The sequence below is a fragment of the Marmota marmota genome, unplaced genomic scaffold (genome assembly GCF_001458135.2).
Source record: "Marmota marmota marmota unplaced genomic scaffold, marMar, whole genome shotgun sequence".
Taxonomy (NCBI): Eukaryota; Metazoa; Chordata; class Mammalia; order Rodentia; family Sciuridae; genus Marmota; species Marmota marmota.
In genome coordinates this window covers 4225622-4241239 of record NW_025999977.1, presented here as the reverse complement: position 1 = coordinate 4241239, position 15618 = coordinate 4225622, and the positions used below count along the sequence as shown (strand labels likewise).

The 15618-nt window shown below is 42.7% G+C and overlaps 1 protein-coding gene across 1 annotated transcript in view; it reads left to right on the top strand.

Moving 5' to 3' along the window:
• The window catches only part of Antxr1 (ANTXR cell adhesion molecule 1), a 170201-nt gene that overhangs the window by 90837 nt on the left and 63746 nt on the right, over positions 1-15618 (top strand). Inside the window, exons 11-12 of the mRNA XM_015479371.2 lie at positions 11547-11616; positions 12985-13063. Coding sequence (XP_015334857.2) covers positions 11547-11616; positions 12985-13063 — 149 coding nt within the window. The remainder of the gene's footprint in view (positions 1-11546; positions 11617-12984; positions 13064-15618) is intronic.

Genomic DNA, 15618 nt, shown 5'->3' with positions numbered 1-15618 from the left:
TCACAATACATAATCTAATATCAACTACACTTCACCCCTAAATAATTAAATAATATTGTACAAGAATAATTCCTGATGTGGAAAAATGTTAATGATATGGCTTCACATGTTAGAATCAGTTACCAAAAAAGTACCTGAATACTCTTTTTCTTTCTCCAAACACACATTTACATACAGAAAGAAGCTTGGAAAACATATCAAAATGTTAACAGCAGTCACCTCTGAATGAGAATGCTATTATTTTCTTCTTTCTATTTGTGTTTTCTAAGTTTTCGACTATCATATATCCCTTATATAATAAGCAAAAAAAGTTCACTAAAGTTATTTAAAATTTAATTTAAAATTCTTGTTAATTATATAGAACTAGCATACATCTTAAAGTTAGGGCTTGGTCGGTTCTCCAATCAACAGGCCAAATTCTCTGCTGGCCAAGAAAATATCTTGGAAATCTTCACACAAACTCTATTTATTCTGGCTGCACTTTTTCCTACTCCAGTATTCAGTATGCTGTGCCAAGAAAAGATCTACTTTCAACTGAAAATCCATTTGCAGAGAGATTAGAATGCTAAAATGGAGACACTGGGGTTTGAGCTGAGAATTGATCCATTTTATGCACGGTAAATAATAAATGGACGTTTTAGTAATGCAATGATGAAACATTTGCAGTCTAGCAAGTAGTCTAACCCTGGCATTGCATGGAGACACATGACATATGACTGTAAACAAAAAGAAACCAATTTTTTACAAACTCTCTAATATTTCATATATAGGCTGTGCAAGAAATCTGTTTCATGGTTTCATAGGCACGCTCTCATTCTCTAGGCCTGGTTGCACTTTACTTTTTGTATAGTCCCAAAGGATAAAAGTTTGCCCCCTTTGAAGATATTTTCTCAAACTGAACATTAGTCATAAAGGCAATTCTAAGAGTTCCAAAGATAGGTTCAGTGTCCCTAAGAAAGACACTCATTTGAATATGGAAGTTCCAGTGTGTGTGTTTTTAAAAATCTGACCAGATTTCCAGAAACTACATCTTAGAAAATATCTAGGCTCCAGGGTTGCTGAGAACCCTCTAAAGAGATCATGAATATACCTTTGGTGGCAGATAGTGGGGAAGGCAGTGGGGAGGAGGAACTGTAAACTTCCTAAACAGAAGCGTATTGTTTGCTCTGTCGTGGGTTATGGTATTGTTTATATTGGTCAAAGATACTAATGCAATTTAGATGCATCCCTGGGGCTCTGGGGTCATAGGAAGAGAATGAGATGATGCTTTGTGTAACTCAAAGTGAAGAGACATAAAGAAGGCTTGAGTCTCCCTGTTCTAACTGGGAGTGCACATCCACATCACTAGACAGCAGCATCCAAATTATAGCAGCTACTGATCGATAAGCATCTATCTTGTGTCTGGTATTGTTCAAGTACCCTTCCTATCTCATCTCAGCAGCCCAGTGAAGGTAGAGTTATTTGTGTCCCCATTCTTTGTTGATGAGGAAACGAGCTTAGAGAAGTGAAGTGCCCAAGACCACCCAGAAGGCCAGGGGTGGAAACAATTTGAACTTGGACAGTCTAACTCCAAAAGCCTTAGACCATTTATCTGCATGGCCTCTGAAACACAGGACCCGCCGCACCTCCCCCCCCAAAGACCCTTGGCTCCCCATGCCTAGGTGACTGATGTTACCTGACTGATGCACCTACTTTATGGACACTGATTTTGACAGATTCTCCCCATTTTGCAATGGGAAACTGGGTGAGCTCAGAGGTATTTACCAATATCACAGAGCATGTTAGTAAGGCAGTAGAGACTTGAACTCAGGCTCAAGACAAAAAGACCCTAGACCAAGTAAGAAAGAACCCCAGGCTTTAGAGCATCTGTGCCCATCACTGACAATGTGATCACAGGTGAGGGTCCCTGAGTGGCATTGTTTTCTTGAGCCTCAGGAGCTTTTTGTGTATCTGGTGGTATCTCTTTCTCCTTTGCCCATCCTTTCAGACAGTCCTCTGGTTTTTCCCTCTGATTTTTGAAGTGGCTCATGGAAAGAGTGTATTAGTGCATATTCCCATCTTTGAGGCCCAGAAAAAAAAAATAGAGAGAGATCAGTTGAAATTTACTGCAGGCATCTGGACTGGTGTAGGGATTCTCCACCACAGGCATCAAGGTGGCAAAGATTTTCATTTGGGATAAGGATACCTCATTCTGGGGGGAAGTTGGCACAATACAAAATGAGCTGCAGCAATGCCTGTCAATAGTCATCTCAACTTGGCCCATGCTCTACCAAATGTACAATGGTCTCCAGGTGAAAATTGAAAGCTCCATGCAGATTCAGGCCCACAAAGCACTTTTTTGAGGCATGGTTGGGGGCGAGGTATGCTTATGAACTCCCCTGAAACCTGCCTTCACCCTAGCCCTGCTGTCCTGAGTAGGGCAAGTTGGCATCCCAGAAGTCTGGGCTTTCATGCACGGTGACCAGCAGGTGAATGGTGGATGATGCCCTTCCTCATGTTTTCTTATCATTTCTATAATTTGATGGAAGAGAAAGTGGTAAATCTGGTAGGGGCCAGATTCCTGGGAACCCTAAGCAGGCTAATAGTATGTATCCTTTCACGCTTGAAATATTTTTTCAACTTGAATTTAGAAAAATTGTCTGCTGCTGAGAAAAAGGAAGAAAGTGCTACTGGTAGATCTCTCCTCTGTTGGATTCAGCTCTGCCCTATCCTGCGTGCCCTAGTAGCTTAGGGGCCATTCTCTGTTAATCAAGTGTGTGCTTGGCATCTCCTCCCATGTCTGCATTTCTATGCAGGTTTAGTCTTTTAAGAGAAGTCACTGTTAGTTACAAGCTGAGTCATGATCGTAGGGAAGTCTTTAGCCATTTTGGTAGACTTGCCCTTCCATCCCAATCCCAAAGGTAAAATGCTTCCAAACCTAATTGTGCACAGCTGCAAGAGTTCATGTGTCAGAAGCCACATACCTTGTACATGAATCCTGAGTTGTCCTTTAGCAAGTAAAAACAAAGCTTTAAAAATATATTTATCCTCAGTAAATTACAGCTGTTTTGAGTGCAGCAGTTTTTCTGACCTCAGGATTACAAAATTTTAAAAGGCTGATACTTTACTTAGAAGATAATTTGTAAGTTTTACAGATGTCAGCAGTCAAGAATTTTTTTTTTTTGGTGTGGATTTATTAAGAGGATAAAATGCTCTGCAGGAACCCTGAGCCTCATTATCTTCATATAGTTTGCAACACCCCAAAACTGCCCTATTAACTTCAGGAGATATAAATACAAAACACCACAAAGTTGTGTATGCTATGGTCCCAATTATATAAAAAAATAATATACACAGAAAAGAATCTGGAATAGTATACCCCAAGGCATTAACAGTGTTTATCATTGGGAATTAGGATTATCAAGGATTTTAACTTTTTACTTTTTTAAAAAATTTCAACTTCTTTACATTTCCCAGACTTTCATATTAAATGTATATAATTTTACAGTTAATAAACATAACAGTATGATTAGGTGATAATTCACATCCCAGAAAGTCAGATTAGCTGTGTTGACAACCAGTTCTAAAGACTGGAGTTCCCAGAGCTATAGGGGTCACAACCTTGCATGGGACTTGGGAAAATGTAAACCCAACAGAGACAATCCAGAGATGCCAGGGCTGCTGCATCCTGGGCCCACCCTCCTCTGGGATAGATGGTCTTTGATCTTTTACTTCCTCTCCTTCCGGGGCCAGGATGTAATCTTGATGCTCTTGAACACAGTGACCAAGATAAGCCAGAGTCCTTCTGGGACTGCCCTTGTCTCTGCGTCCTACATTGGTGTTTAAGTATAAGGTGCTCTGACTCCACAGCTTTCTCACCCACATCATCTCAGAGCCCAGGCAGCTACATAAGATCCATTCCCAGAGTGTCCCATTTCTCTTATAAAGCAGAGTGGCTCAGGTGTTATGCCATCTACCACTAAGAAAGAACACCTGGACCCAGCTAAGCCTACAGGGAGGAACTTACCAACTCCTCTACTCACTTTAGCCAGGACTTGTTCTCCAGTTCCTCTCTAGCTGTTACCCCTTCCTCCTTTACTCCTCATCTTATAATACCTCTGCACTTTCTGGATATTGCAGCACTACCCAGAGAGCTGTGAATTACCCAGTAACATATCCAGGTCCCTCTAAAATGGACAAAAGAAAGGTATTAGGCCCTGGTAGACATTATTCCAGATTTTTTTTTTTTTTAACCTCAGGAGTATTGACATTTGGGGCTGGATAATTTTTTCATGGGGCATGGGCTACCCTGTGCAATGTAGATGCTAATACCATTCCTTCCTCAGTTGTGACAAACAAAGTCTCAGACATTGCTGATTGTCCCCTCAGAGGCAAATCACCCCCATTTGAGGATCACTGCACTGTATACAAGTCCACAGATCCTGTTTGGATATAGGACTTGCTTCTTGTCTCACTATACTATGTACTCCTGACCTAACCTGATGGGCAAGTTGTAAGACCTGCTCAATTTTCAAACACATTTACACCTTGTGTTATACAGATGATGAGGCCAATAGTACCCCACCTTAGTAATAATATTTCCCATGTGTTGAAGGCCTATTAAATGCTAGGCATTTAATACCATCATTGTTAACTTTTACAACAATTTATGAAATGAGTATTATTCCCATCTTCTAGGACAGAACTCTTGAGTTATGAATAGGGTGAGAAGGTTTGCCCAAGATTACACTACCATTGAGTGGCAGAGCCATGATGGCTGTCCATAGCACAAGCTCTTCATGGGCTTATTGCTCCCCATCTTATTCTCCTCTGCCCCACAGAACAGGATGGGAAAGCAAGAAACATATCCTGGATACCTAGAGCATACAGAAACTGGTGAAATAGTTATGTGTAGACCCAGCCTGTCCTCTTATCTCATGGCAAGTAACCAGTGAGGTCTTCCAAGGAAATCCTAAACGACTCCAGGCCAGGAAAGGAATGGGTAGGTCTAAGTTATGTCTAAGGATTAGGCCACCTGCACCTTCTACCCTCTCTTCTCATTTTGTTTTGACTTTCATTACTCAGTCCTCTGACTTCACAACCACGGTTCAGCTTTTCCAAGTAGAAATCATTCTCTATACTTTCAAAATCTCTGCTTTGTCCTCTGAGGTAGAGTTTAACATCTGTGTCAAAAGAATCCCTTAGCTGGCCAGGTGCGGTGGCTCACACCTGTAATACCAGCAGCTCTAGAGGCTGAGGCAGGAAGATCCCAAGTTCAAAGCCAGCCTCAGCAAAAATGGGGTTCTAAGCAACTCAGTGAGACCCTGTCTCTAAAGAAAATACAAAATAGGGCTGGGGATGTGGCTCAGTGGTCAAGTGGTCCCGAGTTCAATTCTCGGTACCCCCCCCCCCAAAAAAAAATCCTTCGCTTCATATCACACCTACATATGAAATCCTTCCAGGGCCAGACACATAGTATTACCTAATACATGCTGGTTGCTTTCTGCTCTCAGCACTGGAGCCCGCTAAGCTTTCAACAAGACTCCCACGTTTGTGAATTATCATTGAAGAAGCCCCAGTAGGACAGTCACCCCCTTTCTGGCTGGGACTCTAGAAAACTCAACCCAGATGCTTTGAATTTCACCAACTTGGAGTCATATTGAATATGATTTTACTTCAGATTTTTTTTCAAATATTTTGCATAATATTTAAAAGCATAACTTTTTTTCTAAACCGGTTATTTTTGAAGGCAGCAAGAAGGTGGGAACTGCCAGTCTAGCTTGTCTGCTCTCCTTTCATTTGGAGCCACATTCCCAAACCAGCTGATAATTTGGTGCTGGACAGTTATCCTTGGCTCTGGGATGCCATGAAAATGCTCCCTAGGCCCAGGGGACATTGGAAGAAACAGCAGGGTGAGCTCATTCAGTTCCTAACCTCTACTATTTTTCCCACTACCTAATGCAAATGTCACAGTAGGAATGTAAACTCTACTTGGGGGCTTACATCAGCTTTTGGAGGGTTTCAACAAACTCCCCCAGATAAGACTAGGGGTTATTTTTCTTTTCCTTTTTACCAGAAATAAATATTTATATCAAGAAAACATTGCCAAGACTTGGAAAGTATTTGAATTATTTAATCAGCCCTATAAAAGGATTCACTCCAATCGGTGTTTGATTTGGCTGATGAATTTTAATCCTGGTTTTATCTCAAACCCATTAGAAAATTACCAAACTACAGGGAAGAATTCTGGAAATGTTCTTCTTCACCAGTCCCAAGGCCAAAAACTGGGAATGTATACACTTGAGTGTATACTTCAGAACATGGGTCTGTTCCTGTTAGATCAGGGCCTCTCAGAAGACTCTGGACCTTATCATAGGGCTCTTCAGCCCTAGTCCTCTCTCCTGGAAGGCATACCTCTGGTGGTATCCAGCCTTGCCCATTGACAGTATTGACCATTCACCTCAGTGTGAAGAGCCTTAGTTTCTGGAGTACTTTTGGCTACATCATAAGACCAGTTGGATTGACCCCAACTAGTCATTTCAGCAATACCTGAGTTCACATTGCAGCTCTGATACTTTCTCATGGTGTAGCACTAACTCAACTAACATCTCTGAGCCTCAGTTTTCCAAACTGCAAATAACCATAATAGTGGAAGCACCAAATGAGACCATGGCTATATAATAGTAGACAAAATTATTGTGTGTATGTAGATATACACATGTATGTGTGTGTGTGTGCGTGTATATATATATATATATATATATATATATATATATATATATACATATATACACGCACACACACACATACATTCTCTAAAGGCTTTTATTTTTCTAGGAATTCCTGATGTCTAAAAATATGTTAGTTTTGTAGAACCCACTGTATTAAGCAATCAGACATTTTGAAATTTAAAACCTTCAGTTCTTTGACTTTAAACCACACATTCGTGTAGTCTATTTTAAAGATGTGAATATCCATGTAATAGAGTGACATTTCCTGGGTCCTTATCAAGTGCCAAGTGTCATGCTTAGTACCTTCATATTTAGCCCCCACCCCATACACACACCTCTGTGCAGTGATGCCATCATCACCATTTACAGATGAAGTCATTCCCCAGTTGTATACTAGTAAGGGGAAGATCTGGGACTGTAGTCTCAATCTGTCGGTTCTCAAAGTCTCCTCTTCCCTTTCTGTGCCCTCTGAATCCAGCTTCTGGGATGCCTACCTCCTAGATCTGGGGTGCTTTGTTCTAACTGATGTGATTACCCTCATTGATCCCCAAGTCCTGATTGAAATCAGCTTCTGTTTGATTATCAGACTCCTGTAGACAGATGCTTTAGGTTAACCTATGTCATGAGGATGCACAGAATCTTGAAATATCATTAGGAATGACAAGAAAATTTATATTTCAACATCATCTATTAGTAATTCCATTTAACTTCTGGTCTCAAACTCCTCACACTTCCTTTATTTCCCCCTCTGTTGCAAACAAGAGCTCAGTAGGCTGCCCCACTCCTCCTAGCCTCTCAGTGCTAAGGAGCATTGAAGTGGCTGCCTGGTAGGCAGAGAGGAAGGGGCCTGGGTTGTCCTCAGAGTAGATTACGGTCTCATAAACTATACAACTCGCTGGCTTTGGCGCTAGCATGGCCCCTGAGCCAGGCTTGGCCCAGCCAGGGAGCAGACGAGGAAGGCTTTGTGCCCTGCTTCCCAAGTGGACATTCCAGGAAGGAGTCAGATGATCTGAGTTATGGAAACCAAATGGCCCTCCTTTGTTTAGAGAGAAAGAGGAGGGGAAAAGGGAAAAAAAAAAGCCACTCATTTTTGTGGTAAAGTGAAAACAGGCTCCAAACCAAACAATCCCTCTCAGAGCAGAAAATGCCAGCTCCTCAGAGCAGCCCACAAATCTTGGAGGCTGACAAACTGCTGAGAGGAGGTATCAGAGCTGTCCTGCAGCTGTGACCAGAGCTCTTGGTCCTCCCGGCAAGGTGTTCCTCTGCCTTACTCCAGAAACATTTGGACTCCCAGGCAGGAAAGGAGAAGGAAAAGAGGGAGAGAGTAAGAAATACCTACTTATCTAGATCATGCTCCTCCTCCTCCTCCTCCTCCTTTCCAATTGGGATGGAGGGAAGGAGACAGGAGGTATCCAGCCCAGAAGTGAGCTCAGACACTAGCTGAGGCAGGAACTTGGGCCTACAGCCCCTGCATTCACCCTGGCTCTGTCCCTGCCATGTGCCACCTCAGACACCCTCCTCAGCGTGACCCAGCTCTTCCCACAGAATGCAGCCCAGAGTCACGAGGCCTCCTGTGGCTGTTCTGTGGCTGCCCGAGGATCTGTGGGCTGGCTCTGTGGGCAGGAAGCTGCACTCCCAGGTATTGCTGGGCATGTGCAACAGGATAAGCCATGGCCACGAGGAAATAACTATAGGTTCTGCTCAGCGATGCCTGTCCCCACTTTGATTTGTTCTCTAATGCAAGTCTTTCCTGGAATGGAGAGTCTTTAAGGGAGGAAGGAATAATTCAGAAGAATTCGATTGTAGTCCTGGTTTTGCCTCCAACTTGCCATGTAACCAGAAATCACAGTTGTCTCCCTGAGCCTCCATTTTACATCTGAAAAATGAGCCTGATGATCCCTGCTCCGCCTTAGCTCACGAGTCTATCAGGTGGAGAGACTGGGTGATCATGGCTGTCATCCAGGGCGGCAGAACAGCCTATCAGATAAGCTTGTGTACCGCAGCCAGCCTGCCTGGGGGCAGATTTAGGTGCCCACATGCAGCTCTGAGCAAGCTACTTATTCTGTGTGTTCTCACCTTTAAAATAAAGGGAGCAGTACCCCTCTCTAGCACTGCTAGAAGGTTAGATTTGACTAAGTCGATGCATGTGAAGCATTTAGAAAGCACCCACACGTGGCATGCCCCAGGTGAGCCCAGCTGTCATTGTCGTCATAGCCAGAAAAAAAACAATAATGCCAGGTTTAGGCACTGCATGACCCCTACTGTCATCATCAGCTTCATAATTTTATATAACACAGCCTCCCCATTCCAGTACTTCCACAGTCTGCCAATAGTTGATTCTCAATATAGTGGAAAACCTCCCACAGTACCCCTGGTGCTTTTAGGAAAAAAAAAAAAATCCCACAAAGTCCCACCATGTCCCACCCAAGACCCAGCTTTGGTCATCTAACCCCACTTCCTTTTCTAGTCTCATTTTGAGCCATGTGTGTCTCGATCAAATTCAAGTCTCATTGGCCTTTTACCACAAAAGGTCTGGATTCCTTCCTGCCCCAGGACTTCTGCAGTGCCACCTCCCCACCTGAATTTCAGGTTTCAGTTTAAATAGCCTTTCCTCAGGGAAGCCTTTCCTGCTCAACGGGATGAGGATCAGCTCCCCTGCTCCTGTGTGTGCTCATCCTGGTTATAATTAAATACGAACTTGTATGATTACTAGCCTGTCAGTTCTTGTAAGTCCTAATACAGTGCTTGGAACATATTAGACACATAAAGAACATGTGTGTGTGTATTTTTAATAAATATATTTAAAAAATTAAAAGAAATATGTTGAATGACTATCTCTCCTGTAGCTCCTATGAAATTCATGAAATTCTTTGCTAAAGGCCCATATTTCTAGCATATCATGGGGCTTCAGCAAATATTTGTGGGACATATGAATGAACAAATGACTTGGAAGAACCTCTACTTTTCACCATAGGAAGATTTACCTGGACAGCATCCTCTTCCACTTTCCAAGAGGGACACAGTGCTTTTATATGTCCTCTAACCCCTATCCCAGGGGAATCTGTCCCTAAATCCAGGCATGAAGAAACCAAGAATTACTAATCTCCACCCAGGCAAGCACGTGATATCAAATGTATTCTGCAGTCATGACTTGCACAAATCCTAGGAGACAACAATTTCATAGCAAAAAACAGTTGCAGAGAATTGTCCTTCAAAAATATATGTATCCCCTTTGTATCTTCTAGCTATGGGTAGATTAAAGAGACAAGTTTTATTTATCCTTGTTTCTTTGATGGGTCATACCACAGCCTTCTGTAAAGCTTGTGTAGCCAATGAACCCTGAGGCATGAAGGATTGACTATTGTCATCTGAGTCTACTAACTTCTCAGCCCTGCCTCTGTGCCCCAAGACACAATGAAGTTCTTAAGGAGTTTGAGATTAAAGGTACTTGAGTGTTTTTTTGATCAACTATAAGAGCAAGAATTTCTCCACCTCTGAGTCTCCCTCTCCACTGTAATTCATCTTCCATAGCTATATCTGCTAAATTCTCCAAATTCGTCATTTTGATTTTGCTCAGAAATCCTCCAAGTTCTTTTCATATTTTATAGATCTGATCCCAAATCCCTCAGGCCAACTCAGAGAACTTGGACCAAACTTCTTTCTATACTATTGATACCACTAATTAGAGTTCTGCTCCCTCACATGTTGAAGCATAACAGAGAAGCACGCCAAGGCAAGCATATAAAGCAGGGTATATTTAAAAAGGGGAAACAGACTTCTCCCAGGAAGGAGAAGGGGGCCATAGCTGGTATCCTGGTATCCCAAGAAGCAGCGAGGGTGTTTTGTCTTTTTATATATCCTAGGCTTCCTTGGTTGTCCTGCTTTCTTACCCTTATCTCTCCTTCCTCCCTACATGACTAGACTCAGGAAATGCTTGGTGGGATGGCCAAAAGGTGGGAAACAGGTGGGCTGAAGGGGGGAAGGGCAAGATGGAGCACCCCTGACACATTAATCAACAACCTTATAGGCCCCTGTAGGGAGGGGCAGGTTACCTTAGCCACAGGTTGGTGCAGGAGCAGTTCTTGATAAGGGTGGAGGAAGGGCTCTGAAGGAATTAACATTTCAGTCCCCCAGGGGGCAGTCTCCAACTTCCCAGACTTGCTAAAATTGGCCTCCTTGATCCAACCTGACTGATTTTACCTATCTATACTGACTACCTGTCTAATTCTGGCTTCACTATCTTTTCAAGTCCTACTTACCCCCCTGCCCTCGGACACACCTCATTTGCCCTGTCTTAGTTTATGATAGTATCCTTATTGTCTCTTACCCTTCTCTCCACTAGCAAAGCTCACGGTTTGGATTTTCCTGTGACCTTACCATGTCACCCATGTAAAAGGAGCTCCCTGTCTCCTGAAGCCCAATGATATTTTGGTCTAGCTGCTTCTTGTACTGGTCACACACTTTTTCCACGAATATGGCTTCTTTCTCAAACTAGACCTAGATATGAAATACGTTAGGAACAGTCCAGTGTTTCCTGTTTCCCCTCAGTTATTTCTGAGGGGGAAATAAACTCAAATCATAACTTATGAATTCAGTCTCTAGTTGCTCTGACTGACACAACTGAATACAGTGGGGTCAGAAGACTAGTATGCAGGTGGGAGCCCTGGAATTCACTGCTAATGGATTTTAGAGAACACATAGAGGTTGTATTTCAGAAAGTTCTTGGTCTTCCTCATGTCTCCCTGGATTTTTGGTCAATGATCTCTAGAAGTTAATAGATTTGAAATTGTAAGCTTGTCCACTTCTTTTAACCCACTCACTTCCTTCTTTTTACAGATGAGAAACCCTTCACTGTGGAAGATACTTACTTGCTGTGTCCAGCACCTATCTTAAAAGAAGTTGGCATGTAAGTTTTTGCCAGCAATGATCTCTCAGACAGGGAGGAGAAGGGAGGTGGACCAGACAAAGGGAAAAGAAAATTTCTCTCTCTATTATCATGATGGAAACTTTCTCTAGATTTCCTGCAGTAATGCTGGCGCCAATGGCTAAAGAGAGCCAGGCACTAAGATCATTGTTTTACAGAGTATCTCTCTTCATCCTCCCCAGTTCTCCATAAACAGATGTTCCCATTATACAGATGTGCAGATGTGGCTGAGAGAATTTGAGTAACTTGCTCAAGTTCACACAGTAGTCAGAGGAAGAGCCTAGGCTCAATTCCAGTTCTTTCTGACTAAATCACAGCTATATTTCTAGAAAGTTCGCACATGTATTTCCCCACCCTATCACCCTGATCTTCCTGCTTGATGGTTGTTATCTCCTCCTGAGAGATAGGGAAACTCAAAAAGAAGGCCTAGAGAGGTGAAGTGGGAGCTCGACTGGTTCCTGACAAACTGAGACCCCAGGCTCAGACTTCACTGTCACCTTTAATGCCCCTTCCTTACTTCTCTGCAGAGCATTGGGTGCTCACCCAGACATCTCCCTGAACTAATTTATGGGGGAAATATCATGATAGTAAGTGCTCATGCGAGTGTGACCAAAAACCTCTGCAGAAGAAAGAGAATTAGCACCTGAGCAAGAGAAGAATTAGGTGGGGAAACAGTGTCGGTGCAGAGGACAGAAAAGAGCCTTTCCAAAATTGTATCGATGACAGCCTGTTGATAAGATTGGCTTTAAGGGAAAAAAAGTGGAAGTTGTTCTTCTGAATTCTGCTGTTAATCACTTAATCTTATTGTAAACCCTTCTGTTCTGGTTGTCTGACATCAACCTATGATATCACGGATTTCACAAACTAGCTCAGGGTCCTCGCTGCAAAATGTGAACTCATGTTTGAGTTCTCACAGAAGGGAGGAGGACACAGGCAAATTAGTTTCTCTACTGTTTTACCTCTGTGCCTCTGCAGGATGGTAACAAAGCACCCCTATCAAATTCTTAGAGTCCAGATAACGACAGAAGAACATCTAGCCAGTTTATCTCCTTTGACGGGATCACTTTTTAATAATACTTTGTCCTATTACAATGTGACAAGTAGGTTCAACAGAAGCAGGCTTTGCTCATTCAGTGCTACTCACCACAATATGAGGCCTCAATGCCTCACCTTGGACGCTAGCCAAGCATATCCTGACACCATTCTAGATTGTTACAGGTGGATGGGTCAGAGAGACTATCCTCCACATTTCATAAGGAGAAGTCTCAGGCCCTTTAGGGAAGAGCCTACAGGGTAGTTAGGAGCTCTCCACCCACTGTTCATCTCCATCTGTTTCCCCTGTTATTTCAGGAAAGCCGCCCTACAGGTCAGCATGAACGATGGCCTCTCTTTCATCTCCAGTTCAGTCATCATCACCACCACGCACTGTGTAAGTCAGAACCTCTCCCTTTACTGAAGGGTTCATTATTATCATCGCCAGCATTTCTCAAACACCAATCTCCACATGTGTTCCTGGGAAGTTTTCTGGATCTTTTTTTCTGTTCATGGAGCTGTGATCCTGGCACTGTGAGGCCAGCCATGGATCAGGGAGTGCTATGCTCTGGAATATGCCAGGAAGCCTATGTTGGGTCCTTGGGTTCCGCATTTCTGGTGTGGAGGGAAAGCCCCGAATGCTCTGGCCTGGCCAGGGGGTAAGAAGCACCAAGTCGGAGCAGTAGTGAGGGTCACTGCTTGCATAGAGCACTCTTAAGAGAAAATGAGCAGAAAGGATTGGACAACATATTCAGAAAACACGTCTTAGGGAGCTTTTCTCTCAAGGGAAACAGGAAAATGGGCACTGACAGGAGGAAGTTTATAGAAGACTTTGTATTTAGGACAGGACAAATTGAGAGTTGTTTATATGATTGTGTAAATAATCCAGAAGAAAATGGAAAACTCATGGGGCAGGAGACGGGGAGAAGGGACCCCTGCATTAGGGATGAAGAGACAGGAGTGGGAACTACTTTCTCTCTACCACTGTCTCAGATAGCTCTTCTCTGGATTCTTCATGTCAGGTAGTTTTTATTTCTGGCTACAAGTAAAATCACCTGGAAAACTTTTTAGGGAAAATAATGCTGTCAACCTCATGCCAGACGGATGGAGCCAAAATCTCTGGCGTGAGCCTAGCTTTGGTGGTTTCAGGCCTCCTTTAGGAGGTGGGGTGCAGCCTTGGCTGGGAACCCTTCAGCCTCCGTAGTTGTTCCTGTCCATGGTAACTGTCACAGGGCTCAGCCTGTCAGGGACAGCCAGGGCTTAGCTCATGTAAAGAATTTAGCCCCTAAAATGAGCATTTCCACATCAACCTTTGTCTGAATATTTAGTTTCTTTAACAAAATTCACTTTCTCCATTAGATCATTAAAGCAGCTGACTGATGGTCAGTTCAGGTAGTTGCACTGGTTACCACCTTGTTGCCTTTGGAAGACATCTTGGTAAAACCCCGTATGATATAAAAATGAGTTACGTCATAAACAAAGAGGAAGCCACGCCTCATAATGGGAGACACTTACTTCTTCCTAATTCCCTCTACTCTCCTTTTTCATCCTGTATTAATGCCAAACCTATTTTCCTGAAAGCCCAGAAAGTCAGTAAAATGGATATAGATGATGAAAAAGTTTAACTTGATCAAAGCAAGAAACTAAGATTGTCACAAAGAAGTGTTACCACTGAGAAATGTCCATGTCTCGGGCATCTGGTCAACCCTCAAAACTGACTACCTGAACAATACTCCACCAAATTTGAAAACTGTATGCAGAAGCAGTGAAATTTCATCAAGTGTACCCTACCTGAATCTTTTGGAAATTGATTCTTTTGGAACCTGAAAACTTGCAGGAAATGATTAAAATACCCCAAATCCAATAACTCCATTCCAGATTCCTCCCAGCTTTTGAGTGATCCAACAATATGTGCCTGTATTTCTCATTATGTCTGACCATACCACAGAGAAATAGCTACTGCCCTTGAGACCACAAGAGCAGGGAAAGAGGAAAGCAGGGACATCCTAGGACTATGTTCTGGTATTACAAATATAGGGCTACAAATTTAAATCTGGGTCTCTAAGTAAAGAAGAAAAGGTGCCTTTTTGCTAATGTACTACAAAATTATAAGAATTCCTAATAAGGTCTCACACTATATTTTCCCAACCGACTCTAGCCTCTGTTTACATCTTATAATACCCTCATATGATTTCATACAGTAAGTCTTCTGTTCAGTTGACCCTTGATTAAGACTACCTTATATAGTCTGCATTATTTCCTTTTCTGTATTATTCTATAACAAAATTATACCCCCCTAAGATTTGAGGTCCACATCCATTTATTCATTGATTCAACAAATACTCATTGATCACAATGGACTAGGCACCCTCCTGGGTGCTTGGGATACATCAGAGAACACAACAGACAGAAATCTCGGTTATAGAGAGAGGTTGGACAGAGAATAGTAAACATGACAAAGAAATTACATACCAATGTTAAAAGGTAACACATGCTAACAAAAAAATAGAGTAAGAGGGTTTTGTATTACTCAGATGGCCAAGACATGGACATTTCTCAGTGGTGTTACTTCTCACCACAGAGGGTTTCGTGAGTGTGTTTCAGTGTCAATCAACTAATAAATACATTAAGGTGTCATTTCAGTAGATACCTGGATAGCAAGGAAATTAACCATGATGCTATGGGAGAGTGGAACATTCCAAATCAAGAGACATATTGCTAAGACCCCGAGGCCAGAGAGCCCCGGTGTTCAAGGAAGAACAAGAGGCCCATAGTCGTCCCTGGCAGAGAGTGAGTGAGAACAGCAGCAGGCAGTGAGGTAACAGGGTAGAGGACAGGGCTTTGTTAGGACTTGGACTTTCAAGCAGAAGAGCCTCAAGTTCTAACATACATTTGAATCACCCCAGCTGCTGGAATAGCCTGTGGAGACACAGGAGACAAGAATGGAAGCCA